Source organism: Haemaphysalis longicornis, unplaced genomic scaffold (genome assembly GCF_048455015.1).
Source record: "Haemaphysalis longicornis isolate Haplotype H1 unplaced genomic scaffold, Haemaphysalis longicornis Haplotype H1 scaffold_2, whole genome shotgun sequence".
Classification (NCBI taxonomy): domain Eukaryota; kingdom Metazoa; phylum Arthropoda; class Arachnida; order Ixodida; family Ixodidae; genus Haemaphysalis; species Haemaphysalis longicornis.
This window is the reverse complement of record NW_027526295.1, coordinates 34,725,768-34,745,826: the sequence shown is the minus strand read 5'-3', so window position 1 is coordinate 34,745,826 and position 20,059 is coordinate 34,725,768. Positions and strand designations below refer to the sequence as shown.

General features: G+C 47.1%; 1 protein-coding gene across 1 annotated transcript in view; it reads left to right on the top strand.

Annotated features, from left to right (window-relative positions):
- The window catches only part of LOC144167901 (uncharacterized), a 41,439-nt gene that overhangs the window by 5,735 nt on the left and 15,645 nt on the right, over positions 1–20,059 (top strand). Inside the window, exons 2-3 of the mRNA XM_077697038.1 lie at positions 2,334–2,399; positions 12,934–13,040. Of these exons, the coding sequence (XP_077553164.1) occupies positions 2,374–2,399; positions 12,934–13,040 (133 nt within the window). The 5' untranslated portion in view covers positions 2,334–2,373. The remainder of the gene's footprint in view (positions 1–2,333; positions 2,400–12,933; positions 13,041–20,059) is intronic.

Here is a 20,059-nt window from a genome sequence, read left to right as displayed (position 1 = left end):
CTCACCGTTCACACAAAGTTCACTCTTCATGCAAAGGCTCGCTGTCATACCGGGTTCACAGAAGTTCACTAATTTTTTCACTGTTCACACAAACATCCGGCAGTTTGAGGCATGTGATGTACTCTTGAAGGGTCAGACAGACTGCAACACCAGTTTGAAAAGACCATTCTCCAGCGACAATTTGGTAATCATTTCGACGGTTGGTGGATCTTCCCGCACAGAGCATATGCGTCCGGATTCGGACGTATAGGTACCGGGATAATTGCTCGAAGCTGCGCACACACATCTATTTCGCCTTTCAGCCGCAACCGGTTAAAAAATTGAAATATTTAAACTAATTGGGTCAATTTATAGCGACGATAAGAAGATTGCACGAATGACTGACACTTCAGTAGGCGCTTGCCCAGATCTTGTTCACCATATTATTACAAAAATTAGAAAGAAGTGGCGTGGAGGAGAAAGAAGGGGAACAAGGCTGTTGAATGATCTATTGGTACATTGAAAGGCAGGTATAAGCTGGGCCTGCTATTTCAGGAATGGTTCCTGTGTGGTCTGGAGGGAATATCTTGTGACATTTAGGAGTTTCTAGCAAGGCGCACAAAAGCAGGGAGTTAACGCACTTGCTTAGCAGTGGCAGCAACGGAGATGCGTGGAGAACGTAGGGAATCGCTATTTCACCTCACCCTTGCTCAACGGCTTGTTATAAAAAGCTGAAAACCTCTATTGTCAACAGTCGCTATTCTACCAAAAAGAATTTAGACACGAGGGTGGAAGCAACCTTATTGTAACATCCGGAAATAATTCCCTTAACATCGCCTGTATTTTGAAGAGGAACTTTAACCTGCTATAAGAGAGGGAAAAGTTTGAAAAATATTCCCTGCTCCTTTGCGAGTTGTTAAAGGCACCCCAATTTATTAAGGATCAGCCTGCACATGCCAACCCTGAGAAGACACCCAAAAGTGGATGTGCTCTATGCGTGAAAATTTAGTACCATTACAGAAAACCTTGCAGACAACCATCATGGCTAAGACCGCAGATATAATTTACGCGAAAGTTTATTGCGGCTGTGGGTCTGGTCATCCACTATCGCTGAAGAAAACGGTTAGGACTGGTGAGTCTGGCTGCTCAGTGCTCATAAGAGGGGTTGTTATTAGGTTTCATGTGTGGTGTTTGGTTGTTTTGTTGTAACGTGTAGAACGTTATATACACTTTGCTACGGAATATCCCTGTTGCCTGGTAAAGGGTCTGCTACATTGCACGAAGCTAACGTTCATGGAGGGTGGGAATTCTAAACGTGTTTGAGCTTGAGGGAGTTGGTACATGTCACGGTTAAACTCCGCCAAGGTTAAACTGTAAATTCAACATTAAATGTGAAGGTCAAACAGTGGGAAAAGACAGACACAGTGCCGTGTTGGGTGTTCACTTCCCGTCACGCCAATTTATTACCATTAAGAACGCCATGTCTGGAGTATTACGTAAGGGGAGGGTTAAGTGCGAGGAGCTAGAAGCAAAGGTCTTCAAACGAACACTTCGATTTGATTTTCTATGTTTAGGTGGATATACATGCAATGGCTGCAACGCAAAGGGAGGCACTTGCAATCCACTGCTGTATGAGGATCAAATGCGGCTGCAAACCTGGTAGTGCGAGAATGCTATACGGAAATTTTATACGTATGGGCAGTGCGGTGAGGTATTGGCGTCGGTCGCTTGATATTGGGTGCTTGATTGATGAAGCTCTGCAAGAACGTGGGCATTGAACGCAGGCTGGGGATGCGGCAAGGCGTGGAAAGACTGCAGGACCACATTTGTATTGATGAAAATATATAATCAATTCCTGGGCATCTTGCGTATAAGCCCTAGAAAGTGATTGGCGCTTGTTATGATAACAGGGACGGACGCAAGAAAAAAACGTACAGTTTCACAAGGCGATGGCGCTTCTTGTGAAGCTGCGCTGTCTTCTTGTGAATGTGCACGTTTTTTTTCCGGGGTTCGCCTCGGTTATCATAACAAGCGCAACCCACCTTCAAGAGTATATTATACCTATTAACCGACATCAAGATTTATTGAATATAAGTCACGGTGAAAGTAAGTTTACAACACGCCGAGTTCGACAGTTGATGTTACATTCTGCATTAGAAGTAAGGGACACCGCTGACTCAGTCACTAGAATGTGCTGGCATTCTCAGCCGGCCGATGATTCTTACTATGTGTATATAGTCCTGGTCAGCGCATGTGGAAAGCGGGATTTAGTGCTCGCCCTGTGTTCTCTGGTTAATTCTCTGGTGTTCTCTGGGATCTGTGTTCTCTGGCTCAATGGCTCATTTCCCTTGCAGGTTTGCGGTACTCATTGATGGCCCTGAGGTGCTAAGGAACATGACGAGAACACCGTGCACATCAAAGTAAGTGATGGGAGAAAATATTAGTAATAATATTATTCGCACACACTAAGTGTGACATCTTATATTCCAAAGCAAATTTCAGCTTTGCTAAGAAACAAATACTGAATTTGCGATCAATATAAATGAGATCACACAATACAAAGCAATTCCTAATATTCCACTCCCCTCAAGCAGAGATGATGTTGAGCCGGCTGGGCTGGGGAATGTCGTCCAATGGGTTGAAGCACGACAGTACAAAAATGCGTATACAAAAATAGGGGCCTGTACAAAACATGTAAAGGAATAAATATTTCCAGCATGAAAAACTACTAATAAAAAACTCCTCAAAGACTAATTAATAAAGGAATGAAAGTCCTAATGCTACAACATTATGACGGAACAACATATTACATACCTTTCAATAAAACCAGTGAGGTGTGGGCGAGCATTTCAAATCTGCGCCTGCCTATTCAATCAAGGATTTTTTGTTAGCCACGTAATAGGTAACACATATTTTTGTTACTTAGTTAAAACGAGAAGGCCCATATTAGGGCTAGTTCTTTGGATGCATATGTTATAAAACAGGAAAGACATTTTAAATACGTCTTTGTTTTATGTCGTCATCTCTAAAGATATTCCAAAAATTCATTTTGCAATTTTCCTTGGAGATGAACTCTTTCTCGAAAAAAACGCATTTTACAGTGATGCATGGTTACGTCTTTTTGGTCTCCTTGAAACTCAGTTCCATGTCCAACGGTGCCAGCTATTCGTCGTTATGCTATTTAAGAAGTGTGGTCGTTATTGACAGGCTTCGCTATAAATAGCTCTTCCGTACCTCTCTACTTGTTCCATAAACGATTTGTAATTTTATTTAGTGAGCTGTTGGATGTAAATTAGAAAAGAAAAATTCTTGTAACTCCAGACTACCCGTACGCGCTTCACTGCTTTTAGATGTGAGTATCCTGAGCAAATGTCTCGTAAAAGGTTAACCTAAATACTTGGAATATTTTATGGTGGCATATATTGACAGAGGCACTGGCGCAGCCTACTCAATGCAAAAAAAAGGCTTTGATAGTATAAAACGTTAATGTGGACTGTGAAAGCAACGCGTGCTTGTTTTTACTTGTTAATGAAAATACTAATAAATAATATTAAATTGAGGAAAGAGCACATATCAGTCAGAGCAATTTTTACGACTTTGTTAGGAGAGTTACCTAGTATTGCTAAGGCCGTGTCGCTCGCAGGCGAATAAAATTTTGGTCTAAGTGGCAGATTTATGAATTGTTAATCTAAATCAGGCGACCTTTAGCCTCGGCACCATGTACACCATTCTGTCAAAATTAACTTCAAACTTGAAACTGAAACTCAAACACACATTTTAAACGAAAGAGGTCCCAGAAGTGATACTTATTGTATACAACACAACACGGCCCTGTTTTTATTATTCGGAATACCTATTTAACGCACTGTGCCAGATTGCGAAAATAATTTTTAAAGAACAACAAATATTGGCCTCTGTATGCAATTCACCAATAGGCCTGTTCTAATTGATGTCAAACGTTCTGTAAAGCGATGATTATTACTGTATTCATTGCAAATCAAATCATCACAATCGCCGCACCACGTTGCTCCTTGCGATTCCCCGCGTTCCGTTCACCTGCTCGCCGCGCTCGAGCGTGACTGCCCATAATGCCTCACTTCTCAGTGACGTATGCAAGGACATCCGGTTCAGGGCATTGTCTGCTGCTGCGATATTCTGCACGCAGCTTCGCCCTCGGATAGGGCCGTTGAGTTCCTGCGTTCGTTTGGGTCGTTTTTTTTGCATTCTGCTTATGAATCCTGCACCCTGCTCACGCTGGAAAAGCTGATGAAAGAAATGGGGCGGGACTTACGCATCCACACTACGCCGAAATATCGGGCGGTAAGGGAACGACCCTCTCACCACGCGTTCGGGGCCAGGATATTACTGGCTACATATTGGACTTATTGGACATAGTGGACTTAGTGATATCTTAGTGAATGACTAAAGAATTCACGAACAATTTGTTGGAGTGAGCACGTAGTTGCGTTCTGAACCGCCGTTGGTTTATATATTGCTAAATTGGCCGTTCGTTCGCGCCAATGTCGAGCTTGGTCGTGTGGAGGTGACGCCATGCACGAGCGTATACAGGATATTGTAGCATTACACGCCATTATTCAGATCAGTTCTAACATTTATAATCGTACATAAAGCAGCTAAACGGCACAGCTGCTACGGTACGGCACAGAGACCTTAGAGTGCGTCGTGTATTCTATTCGCCCTCCCCGTTCTCTTACTTTCGGGGAAACCCTTTCGCAACTCTGTTTATGAACTACAATAGACAAGTACACGGTAACAGATGTTACGAGCTGCCTCTAAAAAAGTAGTGCGACATTTAAGGCCATGGGCGCCTGCCTCTTCCTTCGATTGCGCGATTATTGCACAAAACAATTATTCCACCCTCGCTTTTTCTCCTGATGGCCTAGAGCCCATTTTTCCTATACAAAGGCTCTTCGTTCAGTTTTTACGTTCTTACTGCAGCCAGTTTCGATATGTGGAGAGTTTTGTTGCCGAACGGAACTCTAAATTCCCCTCCTTCCCCCCCCCCCCCTCCGCGCCATTTCCCTTGTTTAAGGGGATGTAAGGGCTTGTTTAAGGGGATGTAAGGGAACTGTTTACCATATGACAATTTTTTCAAAATACGCAGCTATGTATTTCGTACTCTGAAAGTACAATTGCCCTTTTATATATACAAAGCACGATTTTGAAACTGAACTAATCGCGCCGGTGGCTTAAACGATGCATTGACGGTTGGGATGGTAGTCCCACAGTTGAACCGAAATGTTTTGCTTTGGATTCGGGAATACCACGCCATTTAAAAGGCAGTGAAAAAAGCCGCCCGCATCTTCCCACGGGGGGAACTCGAGTAAATGCGTCTCATCTACTCGAGTCAAGCAAAGCGTCACGTCAAGCGTAAGCCATGCAAAGACGCCTTTGACTGAATTCCGAACGCGCGCTCCGCCGCTTATATACGTTGAGGGGACTGCGTAAGCCGGTCCCAGTCGACGACGTTGGCGTACTTGTAAAGCGGCGTGGACTCTAGGTGTTTGAGCCAACCGCGGATGTTGCTTGGCCGGAGAACGGCACACCGGTTATATGCGCAGCGCGCCCGAAGGAGAGGAAACCGCGGAAGAGAGAGTACTGCACATGCGCCGGCCCAAGCGCGTCTGCCGCGGCTATGATGCAACGTGCCGCGGCTATGACGCAACACAATCCAACACAATCCACTTTACTCCAATCCAATCCAATCCAAATCCAATCCAAGTCAAGCCAATCCAATCCAAGCCAATCCAATGGAATTCAATCCAATGCCCCTCGCGAGAGAGTGTTCAAATCCAATCCAATGCCCCTCGCGAGAGATGTGTTCGCTTTCGCCTCGACTCGACGCGCATGCGCAGTGAGCGTGCGGACTACGGACGCCAACGCGGGTGACATCGTGAGTTACTGAAATGCTCTGCATTTAAAAAAGAAAAAGCTACACCCTACCGGGATTTGAACCAGCCCCTTTGATTGAACGGGCGCAACATAGTCTGCGCTCCACGACAAAACTGCAGGCTGCGCGCAAATAACCCCTATACGCCTCGAGCGCGGCCTGTAGGGGCGCCACTGAAATCCCCCTAGCGGCCCGTTTCGAAAGCAGGCGCGGGAGTCTCCGTCCCGCTCCCCACTGTCACCGCTGCTTTTGCGGCATGTTCACGACTGAGATTTAGCGTTTGCGGGCGCTGGAAATCCATGTTATGTGGAGCAGTCACTCTGTTCGCAAATGGGGTGTGTTTACGAGAGTCTAAATGTTTCTGACGTGATCTTAATGTGGTATATTCGGTCTGTATAAGCGCCAGGTGTGTGTCACAGGCCAGCGTCGCGGAACCGGCGTATACGTAGACCTGATTGTAGTTACACTGCCCTGAATTTACTAGCAGTGTCTCCGTAACCACCGATTCCTCATATGTTCATGCTACGGGTATACACTACGATGTAAATCCGTTTTATGCGCTTACATATTCAGCGGAACACTCATACCTGACAGCACGCCAGTTACATTTGCCAATCATATGCCTCAGATATTTATCACCACCATTTACAAGCCAGTGTGTGTTAATTTCGGGAATATTCAACGTAAGTACGACGGATAATGCAGAATTATACTCGGGGATCAGCACACGACAAAGAGTCGCCTTGTCGTAAGGTGAGCGCCCGCAAACATTCATCTGCTACATATATCCTCTGCGAGCAGCGAGCAGACGAGCTTAGAATATAATCGGCGTCCGCGACTAAATGCTTCTTAAGAATAAAGACGAAACTGAAATCAGGGGGCCTTATCACATGCCACACTCTTCCAACGACACCTTTCATCGCGTGTGAACTGCCTACCCTGTGTACTTCCAAAGATGCGTCCGCCTAACGATCAGCTGTTCGTTGAAGTCGAAAGACAAACCGACAGTGGATGCGAGATTGGTGTGTGTGATTACTAAAACGTTCATTGCTTGATTCCGCTCCGCATTTGTACACAGCGTCCCACTCCTCTACCCCCCCCCCCCCACGTCTCGCGAAATAGCAGTGCATTTCGCGTATAGTTGGTCTGGTGAGCCCTACCTGGCTTAAGGTTCGACGAACGCCTTTAACATGTCATAAGCTGCACTGTATTTTTTTTTATCTTCATTAGAGTTATTATGTTTCTTCCGCACTTGCACAGCATGTATTTTTCCGTGGTTTAGTATTAGATTGCCTTGGTTCTTGCTATAAGGCGTGTGTGGGCACATATTTAACGGCGTACAGGCTTGGAATATACTTAACATATATTCTTTATATTCTTTTAAAAGGCATAAGTCCGGGATTGGCTAATCACATCCCCGAAACATATATTTTTCTGCGACGTATATATTTGAAACGAAGCCGCATTCGTTGTTCACGCTGCAAAATGAAGCCAACCCCTCACTGCGCTGCAGTATCAGGTCTAAACGAGGCGGCAGTATAATTCATTTGTGCCTGACGTATTTGGAGGTGACAGGGGTGATATGCTGCTACCGTCGCCGACGCCCGCAAGAGCGGCGACGATGCGCGCAGAACCGCGTACCCGGGTAGCTCTTGCAGGCGATCGCGTGCTCTACGAAGACGCAGCTTCTTTTTAAGTGACCTAAACGTACTCTTTGCGTATATACGTCACCATAACAAGTTTTTTTAGGGCGCGGAAAAGCGAAAAGAAGCGAAACACAACCAAAACGCTGCACGAGCCCCTATCAGCCACGCAGCGCACATCCCGTCAACGCCGCGGAGAAGCGGCGGCAGGCGGCGCAGCGATCGCGAAGCTCGAGGCGTATACACTGAGACCCAGTTTTTTTTGTCATATCAATGTTTTCTATCTGACTTCAAGGGCTCCTGCTGGTTAACTGAACATTTCTTGAATAACAGTCGCGCAGTAATGTTCTATGAAGCCCTCACCGTACTTCACCTCTAGCAACACCAGTGTTTCGGCTGCGACTGCAATTTGGCCCTACGGGAATAGTGCTCGCCAAAACTATTTTTTGATGCTTTACGCTAAAAACTTTGGTAGATATTGATCCCTTATTACACAATAAACCTTCCATAACTGACCTTCTGCACGTAACTGAGCTAATATTTTCTAGAAGCGTTGCTGGTCGCATACAAATATGCAGTTTGCGACTCAGAGAAACAAAGTACCGCCAAAGAAGTCAACCGAAGCGTAGTGAGCCCAAGTACGATCCCATTAGTGCTAGTGTTGAGTTGTATGGACTTCATGGACCTTATTCTGTTTATTAGTCTAGAAACCACCAGAACAGAGCCGCATTCAGTGCCGCAAGAATGTTGTCGGGGCACCCTTTTCGCTTCTTGATTGATTCCTGACGACTATTCGGCCTATAAGAATAGTGTGCGTCTTCGGTCAGCGAGCCAAACACCGGGCTGACTTTCGATCCGCCAATGTGTTCGTTGTGGTCATTCTGCGACAAGGCGTTCTGCCTACTCGGACGTCGGCGTCGCTGTCATGTCGTTGTCGTGTCGGCCTAGCCAGCGCGCCTTAACGAGACGCGCGGTAAGGGAGTAAAAAAGATAAATATGGACGAACACGACAGCGTTAAACTTACTGCAGAAAGCGCTCATTAAACAAAGGTGCCCGCGCAGCCCGTCGACGCTGAGCAGACGACGCTTCGCTTCGCCGGAAGTGAGAGAAAAATGCCATCCAATAGCAACTTTTTTTCTTCGTGACGCGCATAAGACAATCCACGGCCGCTCGATGGAAACTAGGTCCTAGTTTCCATCGAGCGGCCGTGGACAATCGATGACGTAACATCGTGATAAAGTGAAATACAAACCGCGGAGCGCGCGGCTTTCAGTACGTGCCGCGCATCCTGGCGACGGGCCGCGTATGCGCAGTGCGAACACGTTGCGGGAGTTGGTGTCCAACGTTGATACGGAAACGCCGCCGTTCGGCGTATGAGCGTCTCGGTTCGTCTTTCCACCGCGTTCGGACCCGCTCACGCAAGCGTTACCTAACTTTGTTGCTCAGATGATTGAAAACGGAGCACGCAGCTAAATTCCTTTATTTTTAAATGCAGAGCATTTCAGTAACTCACGATGTCACCCGCGTTGGCGTCCGTAGTCCGCACGCTCAGTGCGTATGCGCGTCGAGTCGAGGCGAAAGCGAACACATCTCTCGCGAGGGGCATTGGATTGGATTCGAACACTCTCTCGCGAGGGGCATTGGATTGGATTCGATTGGATTGGCTTAGATTGGATTGGCTTGGCTTGGATTGGATTTGGATTGGATTGGATTGGATTAAAGTGGATTGTGTTGCGTCATAGCCGCGGCAGACGCGCTTGGGCCGGCGCATGTGCAGTACTCTCTCTTCCGCGGTTTCCTCTCCTTCGGGCGCGCTGCGCATATAACCGGTGTGCCGTTCTCCGGCCAAGCAACATCCGCGGTTGGCTCAAACACCTGGAGTCTACGCCGCTTTACAAGTACGCCAACGTCGTCGACTGGGACCGGCTTACGTAGTCCCCTCAACGTATATAAACGGCGGAACGCGCGTTCGCAATTCAGTCAAGGGCGTCTTTGCATGGCTTACGCTTGACCTGACGCTTTGCTTGACTCGAGTAGATGCGACGCATTTACTCGAGTTCCCCCCGTGGGAAGATGCGGGCGGCTTTTTTATTTTGTCCTGTGCAACCAACGGACGATGGAAATACGATAGTGCTGCTATATCAAAGTTTGTCACGAACTCTCATAACTTTTTGTTTGCACTGCGCAGACGAGGCACGTCGCAAGGATTAGTGGCATGTACTGAAAGCATCGCGCTCCGTTGTTCGTGTTTCAATTTATCCCGATAGTACAGGCGGTAAGTTGGCGGAGCCGAAAAGCATAGGGGAAAGGGTGGGAACGCGGCCGCAAACTTTTCAAGGAAAGTGTGCTTTCTGCTGCACGTAAAAATGTTATACTGGGAACAGGAGACGTTGACCACCAAATCGAACGATGGCACTGGTTCATCTAGTGTGCTAAAAATGCCTGTCAGGCCCTCTCTTATTACCCACGGCTTAGCTTTGTTTCTGTGGTGAAGCCCAATTTACTTTTTGATTTATTGTAAATATCTTTAAAATTCTCTGCAATTAGATGATAAGCTGCCAACCAATAGTAATCTATGTTTGTCTAAGTAAAATTGCAATTTGGTCTGCTAATTTTTTCGTTGGTTATTTCCTCTTTGTCTAAAACTGTCCTTACGAGCAGTGAGCTATTATCACTTGAAATTCCTAATACTGTATCCTAATGGTACATACACGCATGTCAATGGTGAAGCCAAGTGTATTGAAGTTCTGTGTGTATCCTGGAGATCAGATGTTAATTTAGTGGAAAGCAAAAACACCAAATCTTCTTGCTGTCTTGTAACCAGCGTGAACGTATTTAAAGTACATCAGCAAAACTTTCAAACTTCTGAAGACTTGCTGTAGACACATGCGGTAGCGATGAGCGAAAATATAATTCTGTTGAGGAGAGGCGTTCAACACCATAAAAATTTACGTTTTCTTTCAAAGTGTGTTTCGAGTAAATAGGAAACAATTTGATGCAAAGTATTCCTCCTCCTTTCTTCAAGCAGACTATCGTGGTTATAAAGCTGTGAATTCCGCTGTGTCTCCGAATGCGGAACTCAAGAGACCGCGAAACAATCAAGGGGTCATTAGGCATTGTCAAAAAATTAGTGCCTTTCCACTCTGTGAAGAAGGATAAGCTGCAAAGCTGGACGCAGTCCACGCAGCGCATGAAACAAAACACATTTGTCGTAATTTGGGAAGGAGCATATTTCCTAGCCCATTAGCTGCATGACCCTCTGACGGATCCAGCTTTGTTCTTGCAGATAAACATGGATCAGCCTGTATCTCTCCCGCGTCATTAGCATCTTACTGTTTGTGTAAGGCCGGGTTCAGACTGTTGCCGCAACTGTCGCAATGACTTAAAGAATGACGTTTTATCCACGTCTCAGCTAACTGAACTGCGTGACATGGCATTTCTTTTACGCCCATAGATCAAGATATGGGTTTTTCGTCGGTAATCTGAACTTAGCCCAACACACAAACCCAATCCGGCCTGCAACTAACGACTCCGGACAGGTCCCATTGGGTCGTTTAACGTGCGCGTTTAAATCTCGCACCAGCAAAACCGACATACCATCCATCAGTACGGGCATAAAACCTATAGCGGCGTGTGCACGCCTTCCCTCTCCCTCCCATTATTCTTCACTACAAACCTGCGCACGCATAAACTGGCAACCGGTCATGTGTACGTGCTTAGAAGTGACACACGACGCGACGGCGGATTTCGGTCGTTTTAGGGGGCATTTTGTGGCAGCCGTTACCTCGGCTTCGGGGAAGCGGCGTCTGTTTATGTTCGCGTAACCGAGTGAGCGAGCGCAGCAGCGACGAAAGAAAAAAGCCGCCCGCATCTTCCCACGGGGGGAACTCGAGTAAATGCGTCGCATCTACTCGAGTCAAGCAAAGCGTCACGTCAAGCGTAAGCCATGCAAAGACGCCCTTGACTGAATTCCGAACGCGCGCTCCGCCGCTTATATACGTTGAGGGGACTGCGTAAGCCGGTCCCAGTCGACGACGTTGGCGTACTTGTAAAGCGGCGTGGACTCTAGGTGTTTGAGCCAACCGCGGATGTTGCTTGGCCGGAGAACGGCACACCGGTTATATGCGCAGCGCGCCCGAAGGAGAGGAAACCGCGGAAGAGAGAGTACTGCACATGCGCCGGCCCAAGCGCGTCTGCCGCGGCTATGACGCAACGTGCCGCGGCTATGACGCAACACAATCCAACACAATCCACTTTAATCCAATCCAATCCAATCCAATCCAATCCAACCCAAATCCAATCCAAGCCAAGCCAATCCAATCCAAGCCAATCAAATCGAATCCAGTCCAATGCCCCTCGCGAGAGAGTGTTCGAATCCAATCCAATGCCCCTCGCGAGAGATGTGTTCGCTTTCGCCTCGACTCGACGCCCATGCGCAGTGAGCGTGCGGACTACGGACGCCAACGCGGGTGACATCGTGAGTTACTGAAATGCTCTGCATTTAAAAAAACGGAGAGGAGCTTCTAGCGAAGGTTGAAGTGGAGTACTACACGTGTGGCTACGCGGCATGCTCTCTCTCACTGCCTTTCTTTCAAACACGTTTCATGGGTAGCCACCAACAAGCGCCCTCCCCCTACACTTTCCCCAGACGCTCTTGCATTCTCCACTAATCCAAACTTCTTGACGTTTGCGCGGGAAGTTCAAACACGAAATGCAACAACATGCTCGCTGCTTCCTTGTGCGGGGCTAATCCCAACCACGGGAAATTTGCGCGGGGGGTTCGAACATGATTTGCAACATGCTGGCCGGCGGCGGTGGTGCACTGCAAGGTAGCAGCGGAGGAGCTCACGCCGTCGTACGTTCGCTGATCACGCGAACACTTCCTTAGAGGGAGTATAAATGCGCCATGACCGAGAAGACTGCAGTTCCTGCTGCGCACAATATGTAGTAATCGTCAGTGCATTTTGTTACGCCCATCCGTGCTTCAGTTTATTTTTCGCAATCATCTGATAGCCGCATATCGTCGCTAGCTGCCGCCTGCGCAACTTTACATGGGGGAATTGGTGGAGGCGAGAAGGAAAATAGTTGGGAAAGAGGTGCCAACTATGGCGAGGAGGAGCCCCGGAACCGCGTCGAGTAAATCGATGACACCGGTATTAAAACTGGGGGGCTTAGACGTATACTGCTTTGCAGTAAAAAGAATATCTTAGCTAGAGCAGTCAGGCTATTCAGAGGTGATACGACCACTAGCACACGCTGACGTGACCTACAGGTTGCTGTGACTTGATGGGGTGGATTTTGACGTCGCTGCATGTCACGGAACAAGAGTCACGTACGTAGGGCTACAAATTTTATCAAAATGCGTTCCTCACTGGCGACTTTTATTACACTTCCTGCAGGTATTCTGCAGTGCTGCTCAGCTCCTTGATGGCAGTAGTGGTTGCCACCGAGGCGCTGTCAACCCGCAATGCTCAAAACACCGAGAAAGACATGCCTCCATCTGCTGGTGAGAAATACCTAGAGCCTGCACAGCATGACCATTTATTTTGTAGCGTGATTTTACGCGTTAAAACCAAAAGATAACAGGGAGCGTGAGAGGGGTACATCGACAAATGAAAATGTACTGATTGCGACATAAGGATGGAGCAATGGGTCAATGCAGTGAGCGCGTAATATTCAGCTGCAGGAAGGGGCAACTACCTATTACCGAATCCGAGTGATAACGCTCAAATGAAATGGTTTCAACGAACTCAAGTAGAAGGAGAAGTGAGATTCCATGCGTTGGTGCGAGCTTCCTATAATTTTTCCCAACTCCAAGCGCATGAGCAAGGCGCACACACGGCCGCTACATGCACCCTGGGCGGAGCGCATAGCGACGCGAGAGGTGGCGTGACGCTATCACGTGGCATTCAGCGAGAACGCAGGGGTAAACCTGCAGATGTGCTTGGTGAGTGCACCGTCTGTCTACCCCGTCTCCGCATGGGCTCGTAGCTCTATCGGTGAAACAACGGGCTCTTGCTCTGTTTATCTATTTGTTACAGGTTGGAGTCCTGGCGGTGCCAATAACTTATTTTATTTGTTCGCGGGAGCTTTCGGTTGACACCCTCGGTCGCGACCGAACCGTTGGGGGGGTAGACGGAGAAAGCGTCGCTTGAATAGATTAACCCGAGCATGTAAGCACAGTTTACCCGCAGAAGCCGAACATCGCATTTTATCGCGAAGCGAACACGTCTACAACACATACGCAGCTGCGCTCGCTGGCCTTGCTGCAAAGCATTGTCCGGACAGACAGCAATGTAGTGGCGATACAGTGCTGCTAGAGGGCGACGTGCGAAAAGGTCACGTATGCAAAAGCACAGGGGCAAATTAGAGGCTGTCCACAGAATAGTGAAACCGTGGAGGGTCGTCGTGGTTCTTACAGCCATGTTGTAAACAACGGGATGGAGAAGCCGCCCCGCGTACGCACTCTATTTTGCTGAAAAACAATCTGCTTGTCTTCTATGTACTAGACGCAAAACCGCCTTAGTGTAAGACGCATCCGCATTGCGAGCGAACGACGCAGAGAGACAGCGTTCGATACGTTTCTGCGTACGGCTGCCTGCGTTTTTCTAAAAATATTTACTAATTACGTGAAACGCTCTTCAGAAGCTTCGTTTCTGGACCTCCGCCGTTTTGCTGCACGTTCTCGCCTCAGATTTGACAGTCTCGCACTCTAAAACCCCATGGTACCTTGCCGCCGACCACCTACGTACGTCCTACATGAGAAAACATAGAAGATGCAGATTTCGGAGGCAATGCTGTGTTACTTGCATCGACCGAGAGTCTGCTTTTTACGCCGCCGTCCAAACACAAACTTCTTTGCGGTAATGTTGACGAGGTGCTGGGTAGTGCGGTGAGCGACAGATGGTCGATATCTCAATTACGAAGGCTAGACTCCGGTCCCGACTGGGGGAAGGAGTGAAGCCTGCCTTGACGCAAAAATAACGTACTGATGATAATGCGCCGGTCGTTGCTGGCATGCGTATGTGACACGTACCATGGTAGACCAGGGCACCACTGTTTTTTTTTGTTTTGGAGGAATGACCTGACCCTGTTATCATCGGCCGATGTGATCTGATCTGAGAATGGAGTATTCACAAGGCCGCCTGCATTTTCAGTGCCCATTTCCGTCGCCGACACAACACCGCCCGCTTATGGCCGGAAAATACGGTTACCGGGTGAATATAGCCAGCGCCAATCGATGGTCCTCGTTAATAAGTAATACCTGACACCAGCCAACGCAAGGCAACTTCGTTGCAATTTGTCACCGCTTCTGAAAATGTTTGACTTGTGCGACAAATTGACAAAGCCATCTGTTAAGTTCAGCTATGACCCATCACGTGGGTACCGGTGGTGTACAGACCATGCACCAGCACATGTAATATGTGTCAGGTACAAAATAAGGTGTCATCCAAGCAATGGCCGAGGAAATGCGCACAAAGTCCAATATTGAACCTTGTTTTAGCCCTCGGGCGGCCCTTATCGTATCCATGAGGAAGAATGATGGTACCGGGATCTGTCGTTTAAAGTCCCAGGACATTAATCTGATAACCAAACGGTATTTCTACTTTCTTCTGACAATTGAGGATGCACCTGATTGTCTACAGAGTAGAGTTACTTCTCGTCCATCCAGCTTCATCCAGGTTACTGGCAGAGCGCAGTTATTCAGTCAGTCAGACGGACGGGTTATACCAGCTCAGAAAAAATGATTAGGTTTGTTCAATGTGCCAGCTACCTTTGAGCGCATGATGGACACTGCCCTTCGATTATTCGAATTGTCCACTGGCCTCTGCTATCTTAATGATGAAATGGTCTGTTTTTCATCGTTTGAAGCGTGTTCGAAAAGCTAATCTAAATCCTTGCGTTTTTGCGAGGCAAACCAGTAGCTCGACATTGTGAAATTTTATGTTGCATTGAGCAAACTAGTCATCTTAAGTGACCTATTCTATACTAATAGAGTGATGAATGTTCCAGATTGAGATCAAAGCAGGTATGATTTTATTGTGCCCTGTTCTCTTAAGGGCGTACGATGTTTGTGCGCCCCTGGTCCTATTGCGTTCGGCCTTAAAAGGCTTCCTTTATTTTGCCCCTGCTCTTAGTGACCTTCTCAAAAAGGAGGCAACTTTTTTGGGCAGTGAGCACACTAAACCCTTTACCACGTTGATATCTTTTCTTATGACTTCGCTCACAATGGCGCATTTTGATGCAGTCGCTCGCACTGAATGTAGAACTGACACCAGTTGCAGCAGCAATAAAGCGGCCCTGGTTTTTAAGGTAGTCCGGTCACGGCTGCCTATAGCGTGTGCCATCGGTGTCCTATACCCAGCTCAGCAGAAGTATACTACAGCACAAGGAGTATTCCTCGCAATTGTATGGTCCGTCAGGAAATTTGGCCTATACCTATGCGCCCAACCTTTCTTCGTGGTAACGGATCTTCATGATTCCCCGTTGCTTGGATCCTTCAGAAATCCTACACACTGCCTCGGGCTCTCTTCCCTCCACACGCAGGAGCTCTCCAATACTCTTCATATAAATGCGGTAAGGACGCATATTGTGTTTCACGCTGCCCCATTCAATCCACCGAGGCTACAATTTTTCTCCACCTTGTGGGGGAGCAGAGCAGAGATGCCCCCGACGACGTATGATTGACAGCCTACACACCTTGCGGTTCAATACTGCAGTGAGTTAATTCAAAATTCAAAAATGGTGTCATCTACAACCAGAACACCCGCGCGAACACCTGCTCTTCATAGTCCCTGAAAGCCTTTGTCTGAATATGCTTTAGTACCTTCATGACCTGCAATCTGGTGGCCACATGAGGTTTTCGGCCCATTTGACTGCAAGCAACGACAGTTCTGGCATGGGCTTGAACCCTTCATGTCGCTTTGCAATGTCGAATGCAACACGTACTAACATGACAAGGAGTAGATGGGATACATGTGGCCAGTGACTGCGCCATAGTACAAGCAATCATTGGAGCCCTTCTGACCAGCTGCGCTACAGGTGAGTCTGAGGTTCGTCTGTGAGACCTAATCTCACTTTATCGTGATTCTCGCTTGCTATTGAATGACCTACGATGAAAACTCCTGTCGCAAGTGACTTACGATGCCCTGAATTCCTACGGGACTAAGCACTATTACTGCTTCCTTCAAAGACTTGCTTCCACGGCCTCAGAGATGGCTTAACGTGTACTGTAGTGATACCTTCTCTTGGTATACTTCTGACGACAATCTTGAATTTGACTTTGCTTTGTTTTGTGACTACCATAAAAGTCTTCCCGCCATCATACTGCTAAATATTCCCCGCTTCGCGTCTCTTATGGCGAAAGCGAACACTCCCGTTTGCAGCATCCAACTGCCAACATTATCGCCAGCAGACCATGCCACCTTCTAAATATGCATGAGACGCCATCACACGCGCTGAATTTGCCACCACATAGCGCCTTCCCCACTCTCTTCGTCCAGAGTTACCAGAAGTGTGGGGATGCCTAAAGACACATTACATGCCAGTTTCAGAAGGGTTCCTCGTGCGGCTCTTCTGTTCTACACGCGGAGTTCGGCGCTTAAAAAAGCTTCCCGCCCAATATTACCCGTTGTATGGTGTCCAGAACCAATCGACTGCGGCCAGCTACGAAAGGACTCCCATACATCCATACATCGAGCAAAATGTTCTCCTTAAGCCGTACCACCTGTCCTCTGCGCGGGTAGTACCACAACGTTGCTCTTACCGGGGGGGGGGGGTGTTGTGTCTCGAGGTACCTTGAATCGGGCACAAGACAAGGCTTTATCAATTATCCTCAGTCATTTTCACTGCAATCATCTACAACAACGGAACAGGACGAAGAAGCTTTGTCAGCTTCCCGCCAGCCCTTTTGTTTGTTGGCAAGCAAGATGCGTCTTTCCCCCCGAAACGCTGTTTATACCAGTAAGCGTGTACTTATAAACACTGCGCTAAATTGATATTCACGAAGACGAAGGTCGGCGGCACGCAAGATGTACACTTACGAAAGCGAATGCACCAACTAGCCCAGAAGCAGGCTCTCATTGACTATATTTTAGGTACGTACTATCGCTTATTAGTAAAACTGAAGCGTATTTGTAGAGATGGAAGAACGAAACAATCTACGCATCACAAATACTTTCTTGCGCAAAGGGGAGAGCAGGAAGTGGACGTGGTGGAGCCGGGATGGGGCACATAAAAACGAAATAAACTTCAAACTATGCTATAACTCCGGCGTAGTGCACGGTTTGAAGTGCTCCGAAGGGTTATGTTTGACGAACACCGTATGGTAAGATCTCGAATTAGGGTAGATTCGAGGAGCGGCCGTAAAAAGCTAGTACGAAAGAAGCCGATAATTGAGCTAACGGTAAGGCAGAAAGTTGAAGAATTGAGAATCGCCCTGAACAGCCGATATTCAGCTCTAACCGAGGGAGCAGAGTTTATTACACACGAAGTGAGAGACAATCTTACACGAATTATCACGCAGTATAAGTCGGAGGTATGACCGCTAGACAGGATACTGGTAATCTTGCCCAGGGTGAGAAATATTTAAATGAGAAAGGGTAAGGCATGACAGTCTCCACCCAGCTGGCAGAATATAACTAGTGGAACTTTCCAATTTAATAGGCATAAGACAGCTGACATACAGATGTATAATATGGAGAGGATTGACCATGATGTATAGAACGGAGGCAGCCTGAAATCAGTGAAGAAGCGTCTGGGCATGGGGAAAAATTAGATGCGTGCAAGGCAATTTCATCACAAATAGGGATGACATAGTTATAGTAGACGAGGAGTTCTATAGTACAGTACAGGGTTCAGTACAGGGTTCAGTACAGTACAGGGTTCAGTACAGGGTTCAGTACAGGGTTCAGTACAGTAGCCGCAACATTCAGGATAATACCGAACGAGGAAGTAGTTCAGAGGAAGTACACATCCCACCAGTAACACAACAAAAAGTGAAGAAGGGTTTGAAGGAAGTGCACGGGGGCAAAGCACCTGGTGAGGATCAGATAACCGCAGGTCTCTTGAAAGATTGCGGGGAAATTGTACTAGCACAAACTGGCAAACATGTAAACGCAATGCGTAATTACCGCTACCGTACCAGAATCTTGGAAGAACTCGAACGTCATCCTAATTCATAAGAAGGGTGACATTAAGGACTTGAAAAAACAGGCAGATCAGCTTACTGTGAGTTGTTTACAAGGTACTTTCCAGGGTAATCTCTAAGGGAATTGCTGCAACCTTTGATTTCAGACAACTTATACAATAAGCGGGGTTTCGTAACGGCTATTAAATAATGGACCATATTCACAAGATCAATCAGGTGAAAGAGAAATACGGGGAGTACTCTCAACCCCTATATATAGCCTTCATAGATTAGGAGAAAAGACTGACTCTGTTGAAACCTCAGCATTCATTCAGGCATTGCGGAATAAGGGCATAGACGAGCATTACGGAAATATACAGGAGGATATCTACAATGGGTCGACAGCAGCTATTGTCCCCCATAAGAGCAGTAAAATACCTGTAAGTAAAGAGGACAAAAAAGGGGACACAATCTCTGCAATGTTATTTGAAACGTGTTTACAAGAAGTATTCAGAACATTGGATTGGGAACAAGCGGTCGTAAGTAACCTCAGTAACCTCAGATTTGCTAATGACGTTGCCTTCTTATGTAACTCGGGGGACGAATTACAAACCATGATTAGCGCACTGGACAAGCAGATTATAACGTTGGCCTTGAAAATCAATATTCCGAAAACTAAAGTAATGCTCAATACTCTCGGAAAACAACAGCGGTTTCAGATAGGTGGCGATGCAGTGGAAGTTGTAAGCGAATATATCTACTTAAGCCAAGTAGTGACCCTGGTTCCCGTACCTAAGGCAGAGATCATTAGAAGGATAAGAATGGGGTGGAATGCATACGGCAGACATTTTCAGATAATGAATGGCAGCCTACCCATGTCCCTGAAGAACAAAGTGTATGATAGCGGCAGTACGCCCGTACTCTCCTACGGGGCATCAACTTCGAGGCACACTACAAGAGGGTATTTAAATTGAGGACGACTCAGCGAGCAATGGAACGGAAGATGATAGGTGTAAGATTAAGGGACAAAAATATAGCAGGGTGGGTCAGAGAAAAGTGCGTGTTGAGGAGATATTAGTAGAAACTAGGAAGAAGAAAAGGGTATGGGCAGGGCATGTAATGCGAAGGCAAGATAACTGTTGGTGATAAGGGTAAGAGAGTGGTTCCGTAGAGAAGGCAAGTGGGGAAGGGGTGGCAGAAAGTTAGATCCATAGATGAGGTTAAGAAGTTTGCAGGGATAAATTGGTTGCAGTTAGCACCGGACCGGGATAAATGAAGATGTATGCGAGAGGCCTTTCCCTTGATGTTGGCGTAGAGAGGCTGATGATGATGATTATGACGTACTGTAGCACTATGAGATAATACTCCCCTACTTTATATAAATGTGTTTGTGTATG